Source organism: Octopus sinensis, linkage group LG4, assembly GCF_006345805.1.
Source record: "Octopus sinensis linkage group LG4, ASM634580v1, whole genome shotgun sequence".
Classification (NCBI taxonomy): domain Eukaryota; kingdom Metazoa; phylum Mollusca; class Cephalopoda; order Octopoda; family Octopodidae; genus Octopus; species Octopus sinensis.
In genome coordinates, this window is record NC_043000.1 from 60,547,295 (window position 1) to 60,567,860 (window position 20,566).

The 20,566-nt window shown below is 34.5% G+C and overlaps 1 protein-coding gene across 1 annotated transcript in view; it reads right to left on the reverse strand.

The window, feature by feature from the left end:
* The window catches only part of LOC115210798 (intraflagellar transport protein 57 homolog), a 28,141-nt gene extending 8,148 nt beyond the window's left edge, over positions 1–19,993 (reverse strand). Inside the window, exons 1-9 of the mRNA XM_029779536.2 lie at positions 19,765–19,993; positions 16,995–17,164; positions 14,761–14,869; positions 13,533–13,586; positions 11,009–11,127; positions 9,848–9,944; positions 7,838–7,918; positions 2,900–3,022; positions 1,140–1,406 (exon numbers count right to left, since the gene is read on the reverse strand). Of these exons, the coding sequence (XP_029635396.1) occupies positions 1,140–1,406; positions 2,900–3,022; positions 7,838–7,918; positions 9,848–9,944; positions 11,009–11,127; positions 13,533–13,586; positions 14,761–14,869; positions 16,995–17,152 (1,008 nt within the window). The 5' untranslated portion in view covers positions 17,153–17,164; positions 19,765–19,993. The remainder of the gene's footprint in view (positions 1–1,139; positions 1,407–2,899; positions 3,023–7,837; positions 7,919–9,847; positions 9,945–11,008; positions 11,128–13,532; positions 13,587–14,760; positions 14,870–16,994; positions 17,165–19,764) is intronic.
* Between the last annotated feature and the right edge of the window lie 573 nt (positions 19,994–20,566).

A 20,566-nucleotide genomic window follows, 5' to 3' on the forward strand; every position in this document is an offset into this window, starting at 1 on the left:
GATTTTTAAAATGAGAATATCTGAAATAAACTCAATTGCTTTCACAAACACGAATACTAAAAATGAACCCAACTGCACTCAAAAATTAAGTAAAAAAACAGAAAAATAATTCAGAATCCTTGTCCAGTATCTGATCAATCCCAACGGTAGTCATGGAATACGAAGGTGGCTGAAGAACATTTAGTAACAGTAATAAATAGTTTATCCTTATCTAATACAAGCCAAAGTTAACAAATTCACCATTCAAAATAGTTTCAAAGGCGGAGGCAATAATAATAATAAGTTCTACTCAGGAATTTTTAAATGAATAGCATGAGACCTTTTAGCTTTCTCTTCTCTTAAAATCCGGCCTTCCTTTAGTATTCCTGTTGTTTTAAATTGATGTATAGATGTATGTATAAATGTAAGTATACTGTAAAGTGTTAATATGTACGTATAATATATAATATATATATTTAAAAAATATGTTAGTGTTATTTAATTTCTGAATGGTTTTGGTACTGTTTGTTTATGTAGTTTGATTTCTTTATCCATCAGTCTCTACTAAGACAGAGACGCAAGTAAAATTGATAACAGAGAAGTGAAAATAAAACTTTGGAAACAGCCTAAAGGGAGAAAATTGAGAAAGACTTGAAAGTCAATGTAAGACTGTAATCATGTAAAGTGAATATAACAAATAATCCAGAATACTTGTCCGGTACTGGATCAATCCAAAAATCTAATCAGTTTGTGCCAGTCATGAGGCCAAACATCTATGAAAGTTTCATCTGAATCCATCCTGTGGTTCTTGAGATATCTTGTCCTCAGACAAACAAAGATGACTGAAAACAATACCTCTGCCTCACTAAGGTGGAGGTAATACTACTACTACTACTACTACTACTACTACTGCTACTACTACTACTACTACTAATAATAATAATAATAATAATAATGATGACTTCTTTTACTGGCCACTCATGGCCAGTAAAAAGAACAAAAGGCAAAGTCAACCCTGACAGCATTTGAACTCAGAACGTTCAAAGTCGGAAGAAATGCTGCTGAGATTCTTACTGGTGTGATAATAATTTTACCAGCTCGCCACCTTAATGATAACAATAACAATAATAACAATAGTCAGAGTGTAAGGCAAGACTTACTTCGGCTAAGATACGTGAACGGTCAGTTAATCCACCACTTGCTTGTCGGTATCGTTCTTTGATCTCAGCTAGCTGATCCTGAAAGGCACGGAATTCTGTAAGAGAATGATCCAGCTGTTTGTTTGTGTATTTCTCACGGCTACGAATTTTCTCTAGTGATCGATCTATTTCATCTTGGAGTTCTTGAAGATAGGACTTGGTTTCTTCCATGGAGACTTCAATGTTGTTCTTGTGTTGGTGCATTTGATCGACATGGAGTCGCCAATCCTGCAAAAATCAAATAAGTTTAATGTCTTCAACAAACTTTAACAGACATAATTTTGAAGGTCCCTCATGACATTTAATTAATCCTAATCCTTCCTAGTGTCAATAGGACCAGTATATAATAATACCAACTTGTGTGCCTGTACAGATGGTCAGGTTAGTCTCTTGCAGGAACATGCCTAGAAGTTTTGACAGATAGATGAACTTTCAACTTATAAACAAGACAAATATTTATTTCCATTTGTTGATAAGAATGGGTGAATAACTCTGAGCATGTTTTAGTCTTATTTTGATCTCATCAGCGAATAATAGCCATTACCATATTGATACAGGTAAGACAATACATGATCATAACCAATGAAAATATACTGATCTTAAATTTGTTTACACCAGTGGTTCTTGACTAAAATTTGTTGGGATCCACACAAGCAAAACAGTAAATTGGAGATCGATAGTGGTATATTAAGAGATCATGAAAACATTTTGCTAGGTTGCTAGAAATAGCTTGGTTTCTTTCTCTAACATTTTACGTAAGTTCAGCCTACGTACATAAGTTAATGCGTAATGGTATACATATTTTAAAATTTGGTCCCTAGACCTGTGGAGCCCTCAGACAAGTGCCTAGTGTGTCCATGCTTTAAGGTGATGTTGATTACAGGTAAAATAAGGATTAAATAACTTCCTGTAATTCTCTGATAGATGAAGACTTGGTTGTATGGTTGAGAAGTTTGTTTTACAAGCATGTTGCTATGTGTTCAATCCCACTAGATGGCACCTTGGATGTCTTCTACTGTGATCTTGGGTTGATCAATACCATAGGAGTAGAAGCCTCTCTTGCATATGTGTGTGTGTATGTTTATATATTTCACTGTATATTAGTGAAAGATGTAAACATTAGTGAAAAACTGGTACCCTTTGAATGAAGTCTCCTGAATACATGTAATAAAAATGAAAAATAATTCCACCACTGACTACCTCTTCCTAACCTTAAAGAAGCTTTAACTTATAACATTCACAAGCCATCTGTATAACACACTTGAGACTTACATGTACACTATAATCTTTGTTACTCACTCAAGTAATCGATAATGATCAATTTTGAATCAATAAAAGGCCAATATCTTAGGGAAATGTATGTAATAAACTGAACTGACTAAACAGTTTATTATTAATATCCTTAGAGAGGGTTTGCATTCTGAACTTAGAAGTGCAAAACTAAACAGATACTCTATTGTATTAGTCTGCTACTGTCCTAATCTAGGATTAAGATGATTTTTTTTACCAGAACCCCAAATCAACTTAATCTGATGAGAGATGTATTTGGTACTGCACTAGTTTTTTACTTTAATTATTTCAGAAGGATTAGGTACAAAAATGATTGCAATAGAATTAGAACTCAAAACAAAGAATAAAATTAAATACTTTGTAGATAACATCTTCCAGACTTCAGGTTCGGGAATATTAAAAGAGAAAAAAAAACAATCAATTTTATTTACCTTGTTATCAGTTCTAATTAAAACTTTCAGCTGTGGTGTCACTCTTTGTACTTCCAGAAGCCATTCATCAAGGTTTGTCTGAGATTCCAAGATATTATCTGGTTTATTGCTACCTTCTTTCAACTGGAAATAGAGTAAGATATATAACCACTTGTACAGTTTTACTTGCATCAGATATTAACCTAAAATAATAATAAAAAAGATTTTCTTTTTTTAATTAGAGAGACATTATGTTCATGGCCTTTGCAAGCCCTCCAAGGGATATGAGACCTGCATGGTTAAAATTCCTATTGAACAGGTGAAAGTCAAAAGTGGCAAGAAAACCATTGATAGGAACAAAGTAAAGGGGCTATTCTGGGGAAATCTTTATATATAAAAGTGAAGTTGTGTGTCTGTCTCCTACGATTTAGATTCCTAACTACTCCCACATTTTGCAGTGCGGTTTAACCAAAAGCGGGTATCTTATAGTCGTCATTCATATCGAGCCCTTCTGGGTATTAGTGCGTGTCTACAATGAGTCTACGATTTACCATAATTTCTTTCCCATTTTTAATGCATTTTTTGGCTATTATATAAGGGAAGTAACTCTCTAAAAATGCTTATATAGTTATTTCCCTTACAAACCTGAGCAACGCCTGGCGATACTGCTAGTACTGAATATAGTAGCTAGTGTGGGTCCTGTGAAAGTGGACAAAATATGGGTGGCAAGAGACAAGTAAGGAGTTTCTGAATGGAGGTGGCACAAGATCATCAAGATCTGAAGAGTAGAGGCCACTGTAGTTATGCTAAAAAAAAACAGAGAGATGAAGCTGCATATCAGTAAGCTTTCTTCCTTCAGATGCAATCTGTAATGTCTATAGCAGCAGCAACAGCAATACTTCCACTAATGTGGAAAGAGTACTTCAGGGCAGGTTTTGAGCTTTATAGAAGGGGATGAGGTGAGGGATGGGGAAAGGAAATGAGCTGAAGTGGAAGGTTATACTTGGTGATACATAGATGCTATGTTGAGAATACATGTGCAACAGAAGAAATCTGCAGTGAGAGTGAGGGCCCAACAATTTTTTCTCCAATAGTATATAGTGGTGCACTTATCTACAGCCAGTTTGATTTGTCAGTCAGTAATCAGTTGCTGCATTGCTTCTAGGTCAGATTTCTGAAAAGATCTAAAGCATGTAGGATCCATTCCTTTTTTTCTCAAGGTACACTTCAGTGTCATCTACATATTTTAACATAGCATCATGCTTAAGTTGGTATCTATTTTATTAATATATGCAACAAACAACATGGGTCCAAGAACAGATCCCTTTGGGATGCCAGATGTCATTGCATAGGGTGCAGAATGTTGCCTTATAAGGGTTGTGAAATGGCAAAATTGGTAGAGGACTTGACAAAATACACAGTAATATTTGGTTACATTCTTCTATGTTCCAAGTTTAAATCCTGTCAAAGTTAACATTGCTTTTTATCTTTCTGGAGTCAACATAGTAAGTATCAATCAAGTACTAGGGGTGGACATTATAGATTGTTTCCTTCTCCCAAATTGTGAGACCTTGTGGCTATAGAATAATCCATTCCAGAGCCGTTTGCTAACCAAATTGTTCCTCACAGGAATAATCCATTCCAAGCTAAACCCATATTCCACATAAAGGAATTAAATTATGTTTTAATTGTCCAACCTTCAAAAGTAAACAAAATGTTATTTTCTTTGTAAAATATGAAAATATGCAAGCCACATGAAATGTGTAGATGGACATTAACAAACCAGTGGAATTCTGGTCTAAGCACTCCATATAATATTTCATAAATTTATTTTGGGATTTTCAAACTTACGTTCCACACACAGCAATTCTTACAATTATGCAAAAAAATGTTTGATAATTTTTTTTAATCCAAAAATTTCCAGTGTTTTTGAATTTTTAAAAAAGTCAGAGTTTAAAATATGGACAGTTCAAATTTTTTGCTTAAATCCCAGCAATGAAACTACCCTTGGGTGCATCATCATTCCATTAAATGTGTTTATGGAGAGAAAAAATATTGAAAAACATCAATACATTTTAGAGTGACTAAGAAATGAGGAAGGTATCAGGTGGTCGTGGAATGTGCTAAAAACACCAGGTAAATCACCTTCACACACAAAAAAGTTTTTTCCTTTTTTTTTTGCATAATTGTAGGTATTCCTCTGTGTAGAACACAAATTTGCAAAGCTTTTCTGAAAATTCCACAAAATAAAAAGTTATGAGAGGTTATATGGGATGCTTAAACCAGAATTCTACCAACAAACCATTTGCATACATTCTCCCAGCCACTACATGTGTGTATAGTCTATTCATATTTTGTTGTTCAAATATCAGCTTGTTAAGCAAATTAGCTCTCCTCTCATGTGTGTGTGCGTGTGTGTATAATGGGTGGGTGGTGGGTCTACTTGTGTGCTGTTGATCAAACCACAGCACATTATGTGAATTTTTCTTCAGAAAAACTGTTTGTTATTCAATTTGTTCATATAGAGAACTGTCCATATATGGTTACCCCACTGCATTAGAAATGAATTTATAAACAGATTGAATGGAAACTATGTAGGGTAAAGAATAATCATTAGTCATGTTGATGATAACCTCTCAGGTTCTTGTAGCAAAATAAAATGTATCCAGGGGCAGGCATGGCTGTGGGATAAGAAGCTTCTTTCACAACCATATTGTTCCAGGTTCAGTCCCACTGTGTGGCACCTTGGGCAAGTGTCTTCTACTCTAGCCTTGGGCTGACCAAAGCCTTGTGAGTGGATTTGGTAGATGGAAACTGAAAGAAGCCTGTCATATATATATATATGTGTGTGTGTGTGTCTTTGTGTGTATGTTTGTTTCCCATCACTACCAGATGATTACTGTTGGTGTGTTTATGTCCCTGTAACTTAGTGGTTTGGTTAAAGAGACAAATAGAATAGGTACCAGGCTTAAAAAGAAAATAAGTAGTGGGATTGATTAGTTTGACTAAATTCCTCAAGGCAGTGCCCCAACATGGCCACAGTCTAATGACTGAAACTAATAAAAGAAAGTAAAAGGAAGTCCATGTTGTAAAGTGGTTGACTATAAAAGGGGCATCTAACCATAGAAACAATGCCAAAAATAACAATACACAACTAAATTTGCTGGAGTTTTTTTCTACTGTTGCTGAGCAACATCAACTTGGCAAGAAGCAAGATGATGTGACACTTGTCCAACCCACATTAGGATGGTAAAACAGATGTATGACTATGATGGTGAGGATGTTAAGAAAGATGAAACTAAGCCAATGTAAGTGAAGATATCTCTGCAGGAGATTTATATTTAACTACTGTGATTCACACTTTAATATTGATTTGATTATTCAATAGCATGTTAGGCAAAATGCTTAGTGGCATTTCATCTGTCTTTATATTCTGGGTTCAAATGCTGCTGGGGTTGAATCTGCCTTTCATCCTTTCAGGGTCGATAAAATAAGTAACAAATGAGCACTGGGGTTAATCTAATTGACTTTGCCCTTCCTCCAAAATTGCTGGCCTTGTGCCAAAATTTGAAGCCAATATTGATTTCATTATGACAGATGATGGTTACAAAGCCAACTGAAGTGGGCCCAATGCATTCTTTTTTTTCTTTATTTCAGTCCTGTGCTGTGCTGCATATTCATTCATTCTTAGGTGGTTTTGTAGTGTATTTGGGAGAAAATGTCACCATGTAACCCTTCTTACAGCACAATTTAATAGCAGATTCTAAGAGATGTAGACAGATATTTATACGCTTCACAAATTGGATGACAAGTTACCAAGACTTCTGGTGGTTTGCTGTGCTTGAGAAGACACTTCAAGCTAAGTAAAAGCATGGTCGTCCTTGTATGCAGGCATGTCACCTGCATCCTTCTTCAGGCTCATGGGTACTATTTTTATATAAAAAAAACCACCTATGTCAGTGCCACATAAAAACACTTGTGCTGGTGCTACGCTGCATAAAAGCACCCACTACAGAGAGAAGAATCGACTCCAGCACTTGACTGGCACCTTATTCATTGACCCCTGGGTTGATAAAAAGCAAAGTTAACATCAGTGGTATTTGAAGTGAGAGTACAGAGGGTTGGAACAAATCCTATGCTCTAATGGTTCTGCCAGTTCTTCTACAGTTACTTATAAACCCCAGAGAAGATAAAGGCATAACTGACATCAGCAGGATTTGAACAAATGCAGGAGAATATTTAATCTGGTGTTAAAGCAATCCAAATTTTAATATTCATCAATAACATAGGCACAAAGCTTCACATTTTAGAGGGAAAACGGTATAGATGATTTTTATCAACCCCAATATTTCATTGGCGCTTTATTTTATTGATCTTAGAAAGATAAAAAGGCTTTGATGAGATTTAAAGTTAGAATGTAAAAAGAGTAACTATATACAGCAAACTATTTTGTCTGATGTCAAAATAATTCTGCAATTCACTGACCTTAATTTTCATTTTAATATCACCTTTATTTAAGAGGGTGAGCTAGCAGAATCATTAGCACAATGGGAAAAATGCTTAGTGGTATTTCATCCATTTTTATGTTCTGAGTTCAAATTCCACTGGGGTCGACTTTGCCTTTTATCTTTTCAGGGTTGATAAAATAAGTACCAGTTGAGTACTGAGGTAAATCTAATTGACTTAGCCCCTTTCCTGAAATTGCAGGCCTTGTGTCAAAATCTGAAACCAATATTACTTTTCTGCAAGCTGGCAGAATTGTTAGCACACTGGGCAAAATGCTTAGTAACATTTCATCTGTCTTTACGCTCTGAGTTCAAATTTTGCTGAGGTCGACTTTGCCTTTCATCTTTTCAGGGTCAATAAAATAAGTGCTAGTTGAGCACTGAGGTGGATGTAATTGACTTAACCCCACCCCTATCTTGCATGCCTTGTGCCAAAATTTGAAACTAATTTTACCTTTGATTCTTTGAGGGATTGTAAATTATCTAATCTCATCAGAGGTTCTTCATCAAAATCATCACCAGCATCAGCTTCATCCTACAAGAAATAGAAAATGAGAAAAAAGATGTAATTAAATAAAATATCTAGCCCAAATATTCTACCTGTTTTATGTTCAAACTTGCCAGATCCAACCTCTTATACTTACAGTGCAATGTCATTCTAAAAATAAACAGTCACATTATTGAAATCTCAAAGCTATGAAATAAGCTATGATTAATTCAAAACAATATGAATAAATAAGCATTAATCTGAATGCTAAAGGGTCAATACTGCCTCATTTGTGCATACTAAATTTTTATTCAGGCAGGCAGCTATCTGCAACATCAGTGAATGCTTTGGTCACTATTTCCTGTCTTGGAAATGATGAATTCTCATCCAAGCATGTGGATGGCTGCAAGTTCACATTACTGAAAGGGTCCAAAAAGGCTGAAATGCATCAGTTGATCTTGTTGGTTACTGTTGGGGTAACCTTTTGTTTCATTTTGATATTTGTTATATTTTTAACACAGCACACTTATAAGGGATGTCATCTCAGGACAAATACCACAGTAACAAGTCAATCAATGGTGTTTGTACATTATGTATGATACACATCATCATTCTTCATGCTGGCATGGGTTGGACGGTTTGGGAGCTGGAGAGCTGCCTAAGATCCATTTGTCTGATTTGGCAGGGTTTCTATGGCTGGATGCCCTTCCTAATACCATACACTTTACAGAGTGTACTGAGTGCTTTTAACATGGCAGTGGTATGGGTATTTTTATGTGGAACCAGCATGAGTGCTTTTAAGTGACCCCAGCACAAGTGCTTTTACATGGCCCCAGCACCTCCAATCCTGCAAGAGTAGGATCTCTCAGCTGAGAGAGAGATGTAGAGGACATGCTTGTATGTATGGATGGCTATGATTTTACTTAGCTTGACATATCTTCTCAAGCACAGTAAACTGCCAGAAGTCTCAGCCCCCCGTCATCTCTTCTGTGTGGTTCAACATCTGAAGATCCTTTCTTATCACTTTGTCCCAACATCTTCTTGGGTCTACCCCTTCAACACATTCCCTCCACAATTAAAGATTGACACTTTTTGATGCAGCTATCCTCATCCATACACATCACATTACTATACCATTGCAGTCTTCCTTGCACATTACATCTGATGCTTTGTATACTCAGTTTTTTTTCTCAAATCACACTTTGTATTACATGCATATTGACATTATCCATCCAGTGGAGCATGCTGGCTTCATTTCTTTCAAGCATTTGCATGTCCTCAGTGGTCACAGCCTATGTTTCACTACCATGTAGCATAATACTGCCTATATTGCATATGCTGGATTTTTATTCAGCTGTGTAGTATTTGCAACATAGGTGAATGTTTTATTCAGTTTCCTATATTATAGGTAATCCTTAGTCAAGCTGTGCTACTGTAGGGCAGATTGAAACAAACTTTACAGACATTGTAATAGGGCTGGGCAGGCATTTTCCCTGTTTTGTGGCTATGGAGAAAGAGGTTGTGAGATGGATGACACTGAAAAAATTGAGGATAGACACTGTTCTCTTTATTTTAGCCCTTATCAACATTTTAAGTTCCACTTGAAAAGTAAAGTGAAAATTGTGAGGGAAGTGTCCTCCTCTAGTGAATTTATCAAAGGGTGAGTGATTGTAGGGAAAATGATAACAGAGAAAAGAACACCCCAAAGTATGTGCTTGTAGATCACAGAACAACATTTGGGAGACGGCACATGTGGTTAGTGTGGTATTAAATCAGTAGGTTACTTTGCTTGCCCAAGCTGGAGGCTCAGAGGACTGTATCATCCATATATTCATACATTTTGTATAAGATGTACATTTTCCATCCTATACCTTGCAAAAGTTTTTCCTTTCCATCCAATTCTATATAAATCATTGATGTCATTATCATTATCAAATATGCTAATACTTAAAGAACATTTTGGTGACAAGTACTTACAACAATACCATCCTCTTCCATCTTATTGAGATCCAGTTCCATATCCTCAGCCATTATAATAATTTCTTCATCTTCCTCTTCTTCAGGATAAATTGGTCTAAACAACACAAAGTTATAACAAAATTCAGACTAAAATTATATTTGTTCTTGGATTAATTATTCCTTCATTTCAGTAAAACACAAATTCTTTTTTTTTTCCACATTCAATACACACACATACAAGCTTATTTTGATTATATGGGGATAAAGCCTTTTCAATAACAATACCCAGTTGTTAATATTAATCTGGGGGAGAGTTTAGCTGCCACTAATTTTGATAATAATTACTGATTGGTAACATTATCCATGATTATAAGTGGCTTCAATTGAGTGAATGTGCATGAATACACATACGTACAAAATGCTACCATGATGCTATTGGTTTTGAACTGATAATGTAAAAAGATATAACCAAATATCATTAATCAGTTTAATCCATATGACCAACAGTATATCTTGGTCTTGTTAGGACAATTCTGCTTTGAATTCTATAGCATACCCACTTCTGCCAAAGCCAACCAGTGATAATCTTGCAATTGAGTCCATACCCATACATGATTGAACAATCACCTCCTTAACCAGAAGTTATGCCTGTGCAGGAAGGGTATCCAGCCATAAAAACCAAGACAAAACTGACTGGAGCCCAGTGCAGCACTCTGGCTTACCAGCTTCAGTTAAACTGTCATACTCATGCTAGCATGGAAAACAGACAATAAATGAGGATGATGATGATGATATGGTCACAGTTGAAATGTGTTTGCTCACAGGGATGCTTGATTGGAGCTGGTTTGGAGCTAAAGAAAAAAACTGTATTTTTCCCCCCATTTTTCTCATTAGCCAAAATTATGATGAATTAGGTATGCAAGTTATTCCAAATTATTTCACTATCCATCCCTGTGAATTAGATATTTGAAGAAATAGCCATTGCACGTCTTAGTGAGGTGGATGTGGTTGATGTTCAGCTTGAAATCTGAAGATCAATATTTGGTGAGAAAATATGAACAAAAATGGGAATTTCAGAGGGTTACGAATTATGAGGGGAAGAATCAGAGTGAGGTCAAAAACAGACTTTAATAACTGTAATTTCTACTATCTTGCAAAACTGGTATTGTAGATACTTACTTTGCCCATTTGAAATTTTGCCTCTTTAATGCTTCATCAGCCAGACGATTGAGTACATAAATACAATGTTCACCACAACCTTGCTTTAATTTTGAAGGGGCAAAGTTCAGTGTGTAACCCTAAATAGAATAATATTCTATCAGAAAGGTTTTTCAGTTAAAATGAAAATGCTCTCAGTACAAATTAGAGATAAAATTAATTATTATTCATTACAATCATTAACAAATAAATATGATTATATACATACATATATATATATTGTATAAAAGATCGTGGGTAAGGCCAAAACAATGTTAAGTAAATGCAAGATAAATCACAAGAAAACAAATATATGAATTAATGTAGACTTAGTTTGTATTCAATATTTCGGGGTTATGACCCTATTTTCAAGAAAATAAACGAATGTTGCCTATGTGCATGTATGTGAGCTCACATGCTCTCTCACACACGCACATTGGCAACATTCGTCATAACCCAAAAATATTGAATACAAGCTAAGTCTACATTAATTCACATATTTGTTTTCTTGAGATTTACCTTGCATTTACTTAACATCGTTTTGGCCTTACACACGATCCTTTATACAATATATTCTACACAATGCTTCATAGTAATATATATATACATACACACCACACATATATACATATATATATACACACAGACATATACAGGAAATGTGTTCCTCCACCCCCCCCCCCTTCTATCCTTTTCCATCTACCACTCTCTCCATCTTGAAGCATGCACTAAAGAGTCTTCATCAGATTTGCATGTACCATACACATTCTCCCACCCATCTGTTTGGTCTTGGCTTTCATTATTCCCGCTTGCCATTTATTCATCTTTATACTCTATACCAGTGGTACCACAATAAAGTTCACCCAGTACACTGTTAAATGAGGGATTGAGAAGATATTTTAGCCTTGTTAAAGATGAAACAACCTCTGTAGTGCTGGGGTCACAAAAAGTGCACTTAGTATACTTTGTAAAGTTGTTGGTATCAGGAAGGGCAACCAGCTGTAGAAACCAAGCCAAAAATGAAACTTATGTGCAAAATATATTCCTCCAATCTATCTAAGAGAGCAGTAATGACTCATCCAAACTATGCCATCATAGAAAGATTATGTAAAATGATGACAATGATGATGGCAAAAACCAGCATCATCATCATTTTACAATGCTTTCTATGTTGGCAGGTTGTCAGATCTATTCTTACTAGGAGCCAGTGTCTTTGTAGGTGCTTTGCTGGTATGTTTCATTTATGGCTTGGTTTCTATAGCTTCCTTTCACCAACCAGTTTATAAAGGGCATAAGCTATATTTTATTGTAGTACCAGCACCCATTGTTATCACTTTGGGAAGACAAGACTAAATAAAGGGTCCTCTCAGCTCTGCTTTCTTCCCTTGTTCACCAACCACTTTACAAATTGTACAGGGTGCATTTTATAATGATACCAACACAAAAGGAGCTTTGAACATGAAAAGAGCAGAGAGTAGTCACTACTCTAAGATGTGTATGTTTGTTAGAGGCAACATGATTGTGAAGGAGAAAAAAGAATGACAGAAGAATAAGCAGGATGAGTGAATGAAGAGAACAACAAATATGATCATAGAAGCAAAGGGTTAATGATTAATGACTGGGAGTACACAAAGGCTTCAGAGTATTAGATACAAATGGGTCCAATACAGTTTCTTATGTACACAGACTTCATGATGGGCAAAACAGGTAGAGTAATGATGGTGGTAAGGTTGAATGTAGGTGAGTCTTGTCCATCTGTTGTTATAAAATGGCATAAGTGACACAGGAATGAATGAAGGATGGGTGCGTATGCTTGATGAGAATAAAACTAGGGTTAGCAAAACACTGTGATGGCATACAGCTCTGGGTAGTATGGAGTAGTTAAGGATTTTGCCTTGCAATCATGAGGTTCTGCATTTGATCACAATGTGTGGAATCTTAAGTGAGTGCCAATTACTATAGTCATGGATTGAACCAAATATTGTGAATGAAAAGAAATGAGAGAGAGAGAGAGAGAGAGAGAGAGAGAGAGAGAGAGGAGAGAGAGAGAGAGAGAGAGAGAGAGAGAATAAGGTTACAAATATATAGATGCTGTTGATACATAATTACAGGGGATAGGCTACTGGTACACAGACGAATTTTCTACACTAAGATCTATATATTTGAATTGTTTAACTTTATTAAAAATACGGAATGTGTTCATGCTGGATTTATAACTACAAAATCATCACCATATTTCAAGTGTTTATGCAAATGACAACTATGACACATCTGACTTGATTTAAACATGTTCTTTCGAACATATAATTTCAATCTGTTATTCAAATCATCTTAAATTTCATTATCATATGTTTTTAGATCTACCAAAAGCTTCAACTTTAATCATGAAGCAGCAATTACAAAAACTACCTCTGCAAATTATTTTTATTTTTTCATTTACATTTTAACGTTGTACAAAGAATATATTTGAAATTCTGAAATTTAAAAATAAAATGTGTAGGCTTACAAAATCTCGTACAACTTCCAGAATACTTGATATTGTTGCATTTGGGTCATCTTTCTACAAGAAAATCAGTAGAAACAAAACTTTTCATTTAATATTTATAGAATAAAAATAAGAATCAAAATGTGAACGCCTCAGCAAAAATGAATAAACGGTTAAGAATTCTCAAAGAATCTTGGAGAGGATGCTGGTATGACTTATATGATTTATCGCTATCCTCTCCAAGACATTATACTTTTCTTTATAAACTGTTAATCGTAATTGTTACGATAAAATTCCTTTACTCATTAATCACACTTTCAATCTCATCATAAAACAAGTACAAAGGGAGGTAATGCTAAGATTATTAATAAAACTTCAAATCTGACTGCAGTATCAGTGACTGAGTCACATATCTGTGATGAAACTTTTTGACATATTTTAACAGTGTTTCCTAACCAAAGTTCCTTGAAAACATAGGTTTCTTCAAGCGATTACAAGTGGTCCCAAAGAAATAGTGATAAATAGGTTAATTATTATTTGCAAATGCATTTTTGTGTTCAATTCTATTTCCATAATTTCATAATACACATACTCCTTAAGTAGAGAAATCCTGGCATCTATACATAGTATGGAGAACCGAGGAGAAAAATGACCTCTTAGTAGCGAATTATGGGGGAATTTGATTACAGTTTTGGTTAAAATTAAATTTTTTAAAGCTTCTTTACGGCACCTAATGGATTTAGCACCATGAAAGCTTTCATAGACAGTTTTATGATTTATGTAATATCGCATAGAATTTAAATTTATGAACGAAAAAGAAAGAGATTAATAAAGATATATAAAAGTTCTTATATAGGATTTCCTGGAGACATGGAATCTATTTCACCAGTTACCCAGGAATGAAAAAATGGTTGGGAAACAATACGGAATACTCACAAAAAACGCTAAGTGAACTTAATTGTGTATATGTTTAAATGGTAACCATGAGTTTTCCATGATGTAATTAATTAAGATATAATTGTATCTCTTTCAGTTTCAACCAATATTTTGTTTATAGCATCATTCAGGCAAACTACCTGAAATTTAAGAAGAATCCAAGGTGCTGACTGTGAAAAGGTTGCACATAGAACTCTATAATGCTATTACTTCTATTGGGTAATGTTTCTGGCCACATATTGACAATACCACTGTAATCAATTCTCAGTCCAAACAACTGATATGAATGAGGGAAGAAATAGTAATCAAATACCTCTTGAGGAATGTCAAACTGCCTACCAGTTCCCTGTATAAGCCATGCTGCTAAACAAGTGAACATATAAAACTGTTCTCCAGGATTGGTTGGAAGTGCAAAGTAATGTCTACAAAAAAAAGAAAGAAAGAAATAGTGGATAAAAATAATTACTTTCACAAGATGTTAAGCAAAGGTTGAACCTGTTAGAAATTGGACTGAGGTCATAGATTTTTTTAATAGTTTACATTAAAAGTTTGTGGGGTGAGATACTATTTCTTAGTTATTTTCTTTGTTTATCACAACTGAGGTTCTATTAAGAGTAAAGATCTTAGTTCCACTCCACTATTTTCTTACATTTCTGTTTCCTCTAAATTTTTGTATTTAGATAGCTTTTCAGCATTCTTAATTTGATAGATCACCATTATAAAAAACTCCTCAAGAAATGTAAAGACACAGAGCTTTTCCCAATCAAAGTTGGATGTAAAGGATTCATTGGACACAGTGTGAGGCAATTATTGTAGCCACTAGACCTAACTCATAATAAAGTTAATACCATTATGAGAGATATTCAGACTACAGTGGAGAAGGCAAGCTACTGGATTTGGTTAAGAAGGGACGATGAGCAATGCCTGGAAGAATATTCTGCGAAACCTAGTAACCAGCTGATCAAGCAAGTGGGGCTGGTACATAATAATGCCATTGAGAGGAAGGCCCTCAAATGAAATGGCATGCATTCTCTTCTGATAACCCCATAAAGCTGCTAGCATTTAGGATGCAGAGCTTTCAACTGGTAGCACTTGCATTTGCAAGTTGTTTGCAAAAAATCTCCGCTTTGCTCAGCAATTAGGATGCATAACATATTGATTTTTGTCTTTGATAATGCATGACAGCAACTTTTTCAGTATGTGCCACATGAAAAGCTGAGTGGTTGGTGTTATAAAGGGCATTCAGCTGTAAAATTCCTGCCAAAACAGTTACAGAAGTCTGGTGCAGGCTTCTGCCTGGCCGGCTCTTGTCAAACCTTCCCACTCATTCCAGCATAGAAGGCGGATGTTAAACGACAATGATGATGATATCCTTATTGCAGAAGATTGTTTTTAGTGTAACACTAAATACTTTGGAGTATTTATTCACATCCCATCACAAATCCTCTTGTGGTTGGATTTGTTTTACCTTCTTCCAGAGTTAACAAAGCAAGTACTAGTCAAGTGCATAGGTTGAATAAATCCACTGTAATTGTCCCCTGAAATGACTGATCTTGTGTCAATACTTATTATTATTACTGTTATTAAGGTGGTGAGTTGACAGAATTGTTAGAATGCTGGGCAAAATGTTTAGCAGCATTTCATCTATCTTTACATTCTGAGTTCAAATTCTGCCAAGGCCAACTTTACCTTTCATCATTTTAGGGTTGATAAATAAAGTCACCAGTGAAATAAAGGGGTCGATTCAATCAACTAGCACCCTCCCATAAAATTTCAGGCCTTGTGCCTATAGTAGAAAGGATTATCACTATTATCAGGATAACAACAACAACAGAAATAGAGGAGAGGCACACTATGAAATTTTACAGAATTTACTTTCATTTCTCTATGCACTTCCTGGGTTTCACTTTGTTTTCTCTTTTGCAATGATCAATAAAAGTATCAGTTACATGGGACAATCCAGTTGATCACATCTCCTCTATATAATAATCAACTTTGTGGTTTATTGTAATCTTGATTTTTAACATTTGCACAAGAAGAAAGAATATATATATATATATTTGTAGAAGAAAGAATATAGTCAATTAAATGGAATAAACCTTAGTAAATGCTGAAACTCCTGATCACTAATTTTCTTTTTACTTTGAAGACTAGAGAATGAAAGGCAAAAATTGACTTGAGTGGCATTTGAACTCAGGACATATGAGATACAAAAGTAAATACTGCAAGACATATCTGGCATTCTAAAATCTTGTATGTCATCAAATGAACAATTCTGTCTCATTTTTTTTTTTTTGTATTTTTAAGGTTACATTCTGCAACACACAAAAGTAGATATTTTTCAGCCAACGAGAGGATTGCTCTGATGTCTGATTGCTCCACCTGCTAAGAATAACTGCAAATCTTCCTCAGGTAATGCCCTATTGTCTTAAATAATAAAAGAAAGGACATATTGAATAATGTAATTTGGAAACAAGGGATAATTTGATATGCCTCTAATCAAAAGGAAAACCTAAGACCTTAGTTCTGACATGATAACTTACTTACCTTGAAAGAGGTTTCATGTTCATTATTGTCATAAAGCTTTTTTCATAATTAAGTAGACGGAGCTTTTCCAAAAGTTCTTCCATATTAACAAATGGTAAATATGCCATGCCCGGACTAACATCTTCAATTTCTTCTGTGCGTCTCTTCTCTTCAGACATTTTAAAAGGCAACTAGGAACCAAAAGAAAATTAGAGATCAGAAATTTCAGTCTTCTTGAAAGTCATGAAATATATGAAATTTTTTAACAATTAATTTTGAAAATCAAGAAGAATTTAATGAAATAACTTTGTCATAATGAAGCTGGTATTTGGTGCATAAATTAACATGAAATTTTCATGAAGGATTTTTAATCACTTTAAAACAGGAAGTTCATATTAAAGAACTAGAGGTAGTTTTAGCTGGGTTAAAAGGGAAAAACACTGAATTGAGTGACTGAATTATATAGACTGCCATATCAAAGCTAACATGGGCTAAACAAAAACATGTGTAAGAGTAGTATGAACATAAGCATGGCTTAATGGTGAAGTTCACTTTGCAATCATTATGTCCAGGATTTCACCCTCTCATGATTGCTCAATCAAGCATTTGATGCAATTCGGTAGGCAGAAACTGCACAGAAAATCAATAGATAGATTATAATTGAAAGGACCAGACTTATTACACATTGTGCGATGCTGATTCTGCCTAAGGATTATGGTAAAGGCACAAACATCTCTGGAATATTCAGCCACTAACATGCTAATTCAATGAATATTCATTGGAGAACCATTTACTTTAAATATTTTATGCATGGCCTGAAATTTAGATTTGAATATTTCAGTTCATTTATAATTTTATAATCATTTAAAAAAAAGACAGGTTACAACAGTTTTATTCTTTAATATAATTACTCTTTGACATGATCTTTATATATTAATAAAGATTATTTTGTATGTTAATCAATCCATTCAACTCAAATATCTTAATAATAAGACCCAAGACAAATCTGAAACAGTTAAGCTACAACTTTTTTTTAAAGTCTCTAGCTTTGAAACATCTGAAGATATTGTTTTCATACACAGAAAAAAGAAGGATGTACGTTAATTTTATTAATAGTTATTTTATTGACTGTGCAGATGAATGATGTGAAGTGAAAATTGCACTGTATAAGATTCCACCAAAAATCATTTACAGTTGTTCAGTATTGACTGACATAAAATGCTATACTAGTTCATCATTTTCTTTTTTTTTTTACTATTTTCAGGTCCTTAAGTTTATAGAAATGCAAAATGAGATATTGCAGTATTAGTGCCTTTATCAAGGGCATCAGTGGAGCAAGTGAATGGAAATTGTTTCAACGAAGGTTTGAACCTACGATAAAATCTCGGCTTACTTTCTATTCTTTAGTGCAAAACTGAAATTGCAAAAAGATTTGGAAGAATTAGAAGAAAGTTCTCCAGTAATTTTCTTTCATATAAATAAATGTTTATGTTAATTTTAAAATTTGCCAGCAAACTCTTATAAGATGATAATGTTCTAAAAGATGTACATGTTTATATGTTATATATGAAAATAAAAATATTTGTAAGGTAAAATATTGTAAGGCTCAAGGCTAGGCTAAAAGCTATTAACGTGCTATATTTGTGACCCATTTGATTCCTAGATGTAGCCATAAAAGAAATATGGATTTGTTGCACCTATGTAAAAATAAAACAAACAATATTTTGAGCCAGTATATGGTAGTGGAGTGACAATCGTTAAAGCGTCTGACTGAATACTTAGTCCTTTACATTCTGAGTTCAAGTCCTGCTTTGGTAACGTTGCTTTTCATCCTTCCAGCTTGATTGATTGATACTGGATCGATTTATACACCTCTAATGCATCCAACAAGTGAATAGAATTGTAGTAGAAGACAAATATATTAAAATAAATACATATTATAGCCTTATCTGTAGCATTAGCACAATTCACTCATATCCCTAATACTAGTATGAAAGGCGTGAATGGTATAACTCCCATGTTGTTTACTGACGTTAATAAATCTAATCCCTTAAATAGCGGATAATTCTAAGAAGAGTTGAGCAATTAACTCCATTCATCGGCCAAGCCAAACTTCACTCAAATCACACTCATCCTATTGTCTTATAAAAAAGTGGGAACGCATTGGAGAACGTGATACTTGAATCAAATGACGGGATAGTCACGGATGGAGCAATTTTACACATTGGTCTGTGCGATCAGAACTGACATGGAGCTAGACAATAACTTACTAAACTGGTTGCAGATAGAGAGATGGAAAATATATATTGAGTAGAATAATGGATTTCTAGCATTGGAGCAAGTATCATTTTCAATACTTCACTGGTGTTCATCCACAAAAAAATATTCTATCCGGCATTCAACCAATTCGGTCATCCATCTCATTACAGCAAAGATGTTTTATTTTCAAGGTTTTGTTATTAAAAAATAATATCAAACATTGCTGTTACTCAATTCAGTTAATATATTTATAGGTAAGAAGAATAAGATAATGTGAAGTTTACGTTTCCCCCTGATAAACAATATTAAAGATATGAGTTAAGTGAAATCGGCGAAACAGGGTCGAGGATTAGATGTTGGAAAGAATACCATGCGATCTTTAAAACCAAAGATTGCCGATTACTCAAGTGAAGAATGTTGAACAAACTTTTTCATAGCATCGAAGAATAAGTGTAGCTGTAAGATTGACGAAGGTAAGTTTTAAAAACCAAGGATAATTAAAAGAATTAACAAAAGCAAGCATACTATTTACCTGGAATCTTATAGAGTGTAATTTAGTGAATTAATTACCAACGAACAGTTTTTCTAGGAAAATTTACTCGGAAAAAAGTTTATTTATCTATGACCGTCTATGTTTGATGAAAAAGGGTGTGCACATGCGCAGTTACTTCTATGTATGTTCTGTTTGTTTATGACCATGGCAACGGCGAGTAAAGAGAGGTTGATGATGACGCGCGTGTCGGCCTTTTGACATAAGAGTGTTCCTGTGGATGTTGTTAGACTGCTGTAAAAAATAGATGTAGACGATTTTCTTTGTCTGTGGTACTTATTTACATAGGTGAACTGGGTCATTTAGAAATTAAGTGCCTTTGCAATACATGATCAATTTATCGGTGACAGATCATGAACTCGAAATGCTTGATTTTAAATACTGTAAGACTGTCATCTTAAAAATAATTACTAGTTTCATTCTGTTATTTCCTTCTAATTTCGAATACTGCTACTATCAATTCTATACTGGTTAAATGACAGTTATTGGAATATCAACATTGATTTGTAGTCATTGTTCAGGATGTCTACTCTCTGAGTTCAAATCGCAACTAAGTTCATCTTTACTTTTCATCCTTTCAGGGTAGGAAAAATAAAGTACCATTCCTATATCGGAGTCGATTCTTCCCTTTCTCTCACTCGTTTTCTTGTTTGTCTCTCTTTTGGAAATATTTAGCTATAATTAGACATGTAGAGAGAGGGTTCTGTTAGGTCTCAAATTCTCAGGATATGCTGTATGTCATATCAAGGAATTGAGGGTCCAAAGAAGTAATGGTCAGCTTTGT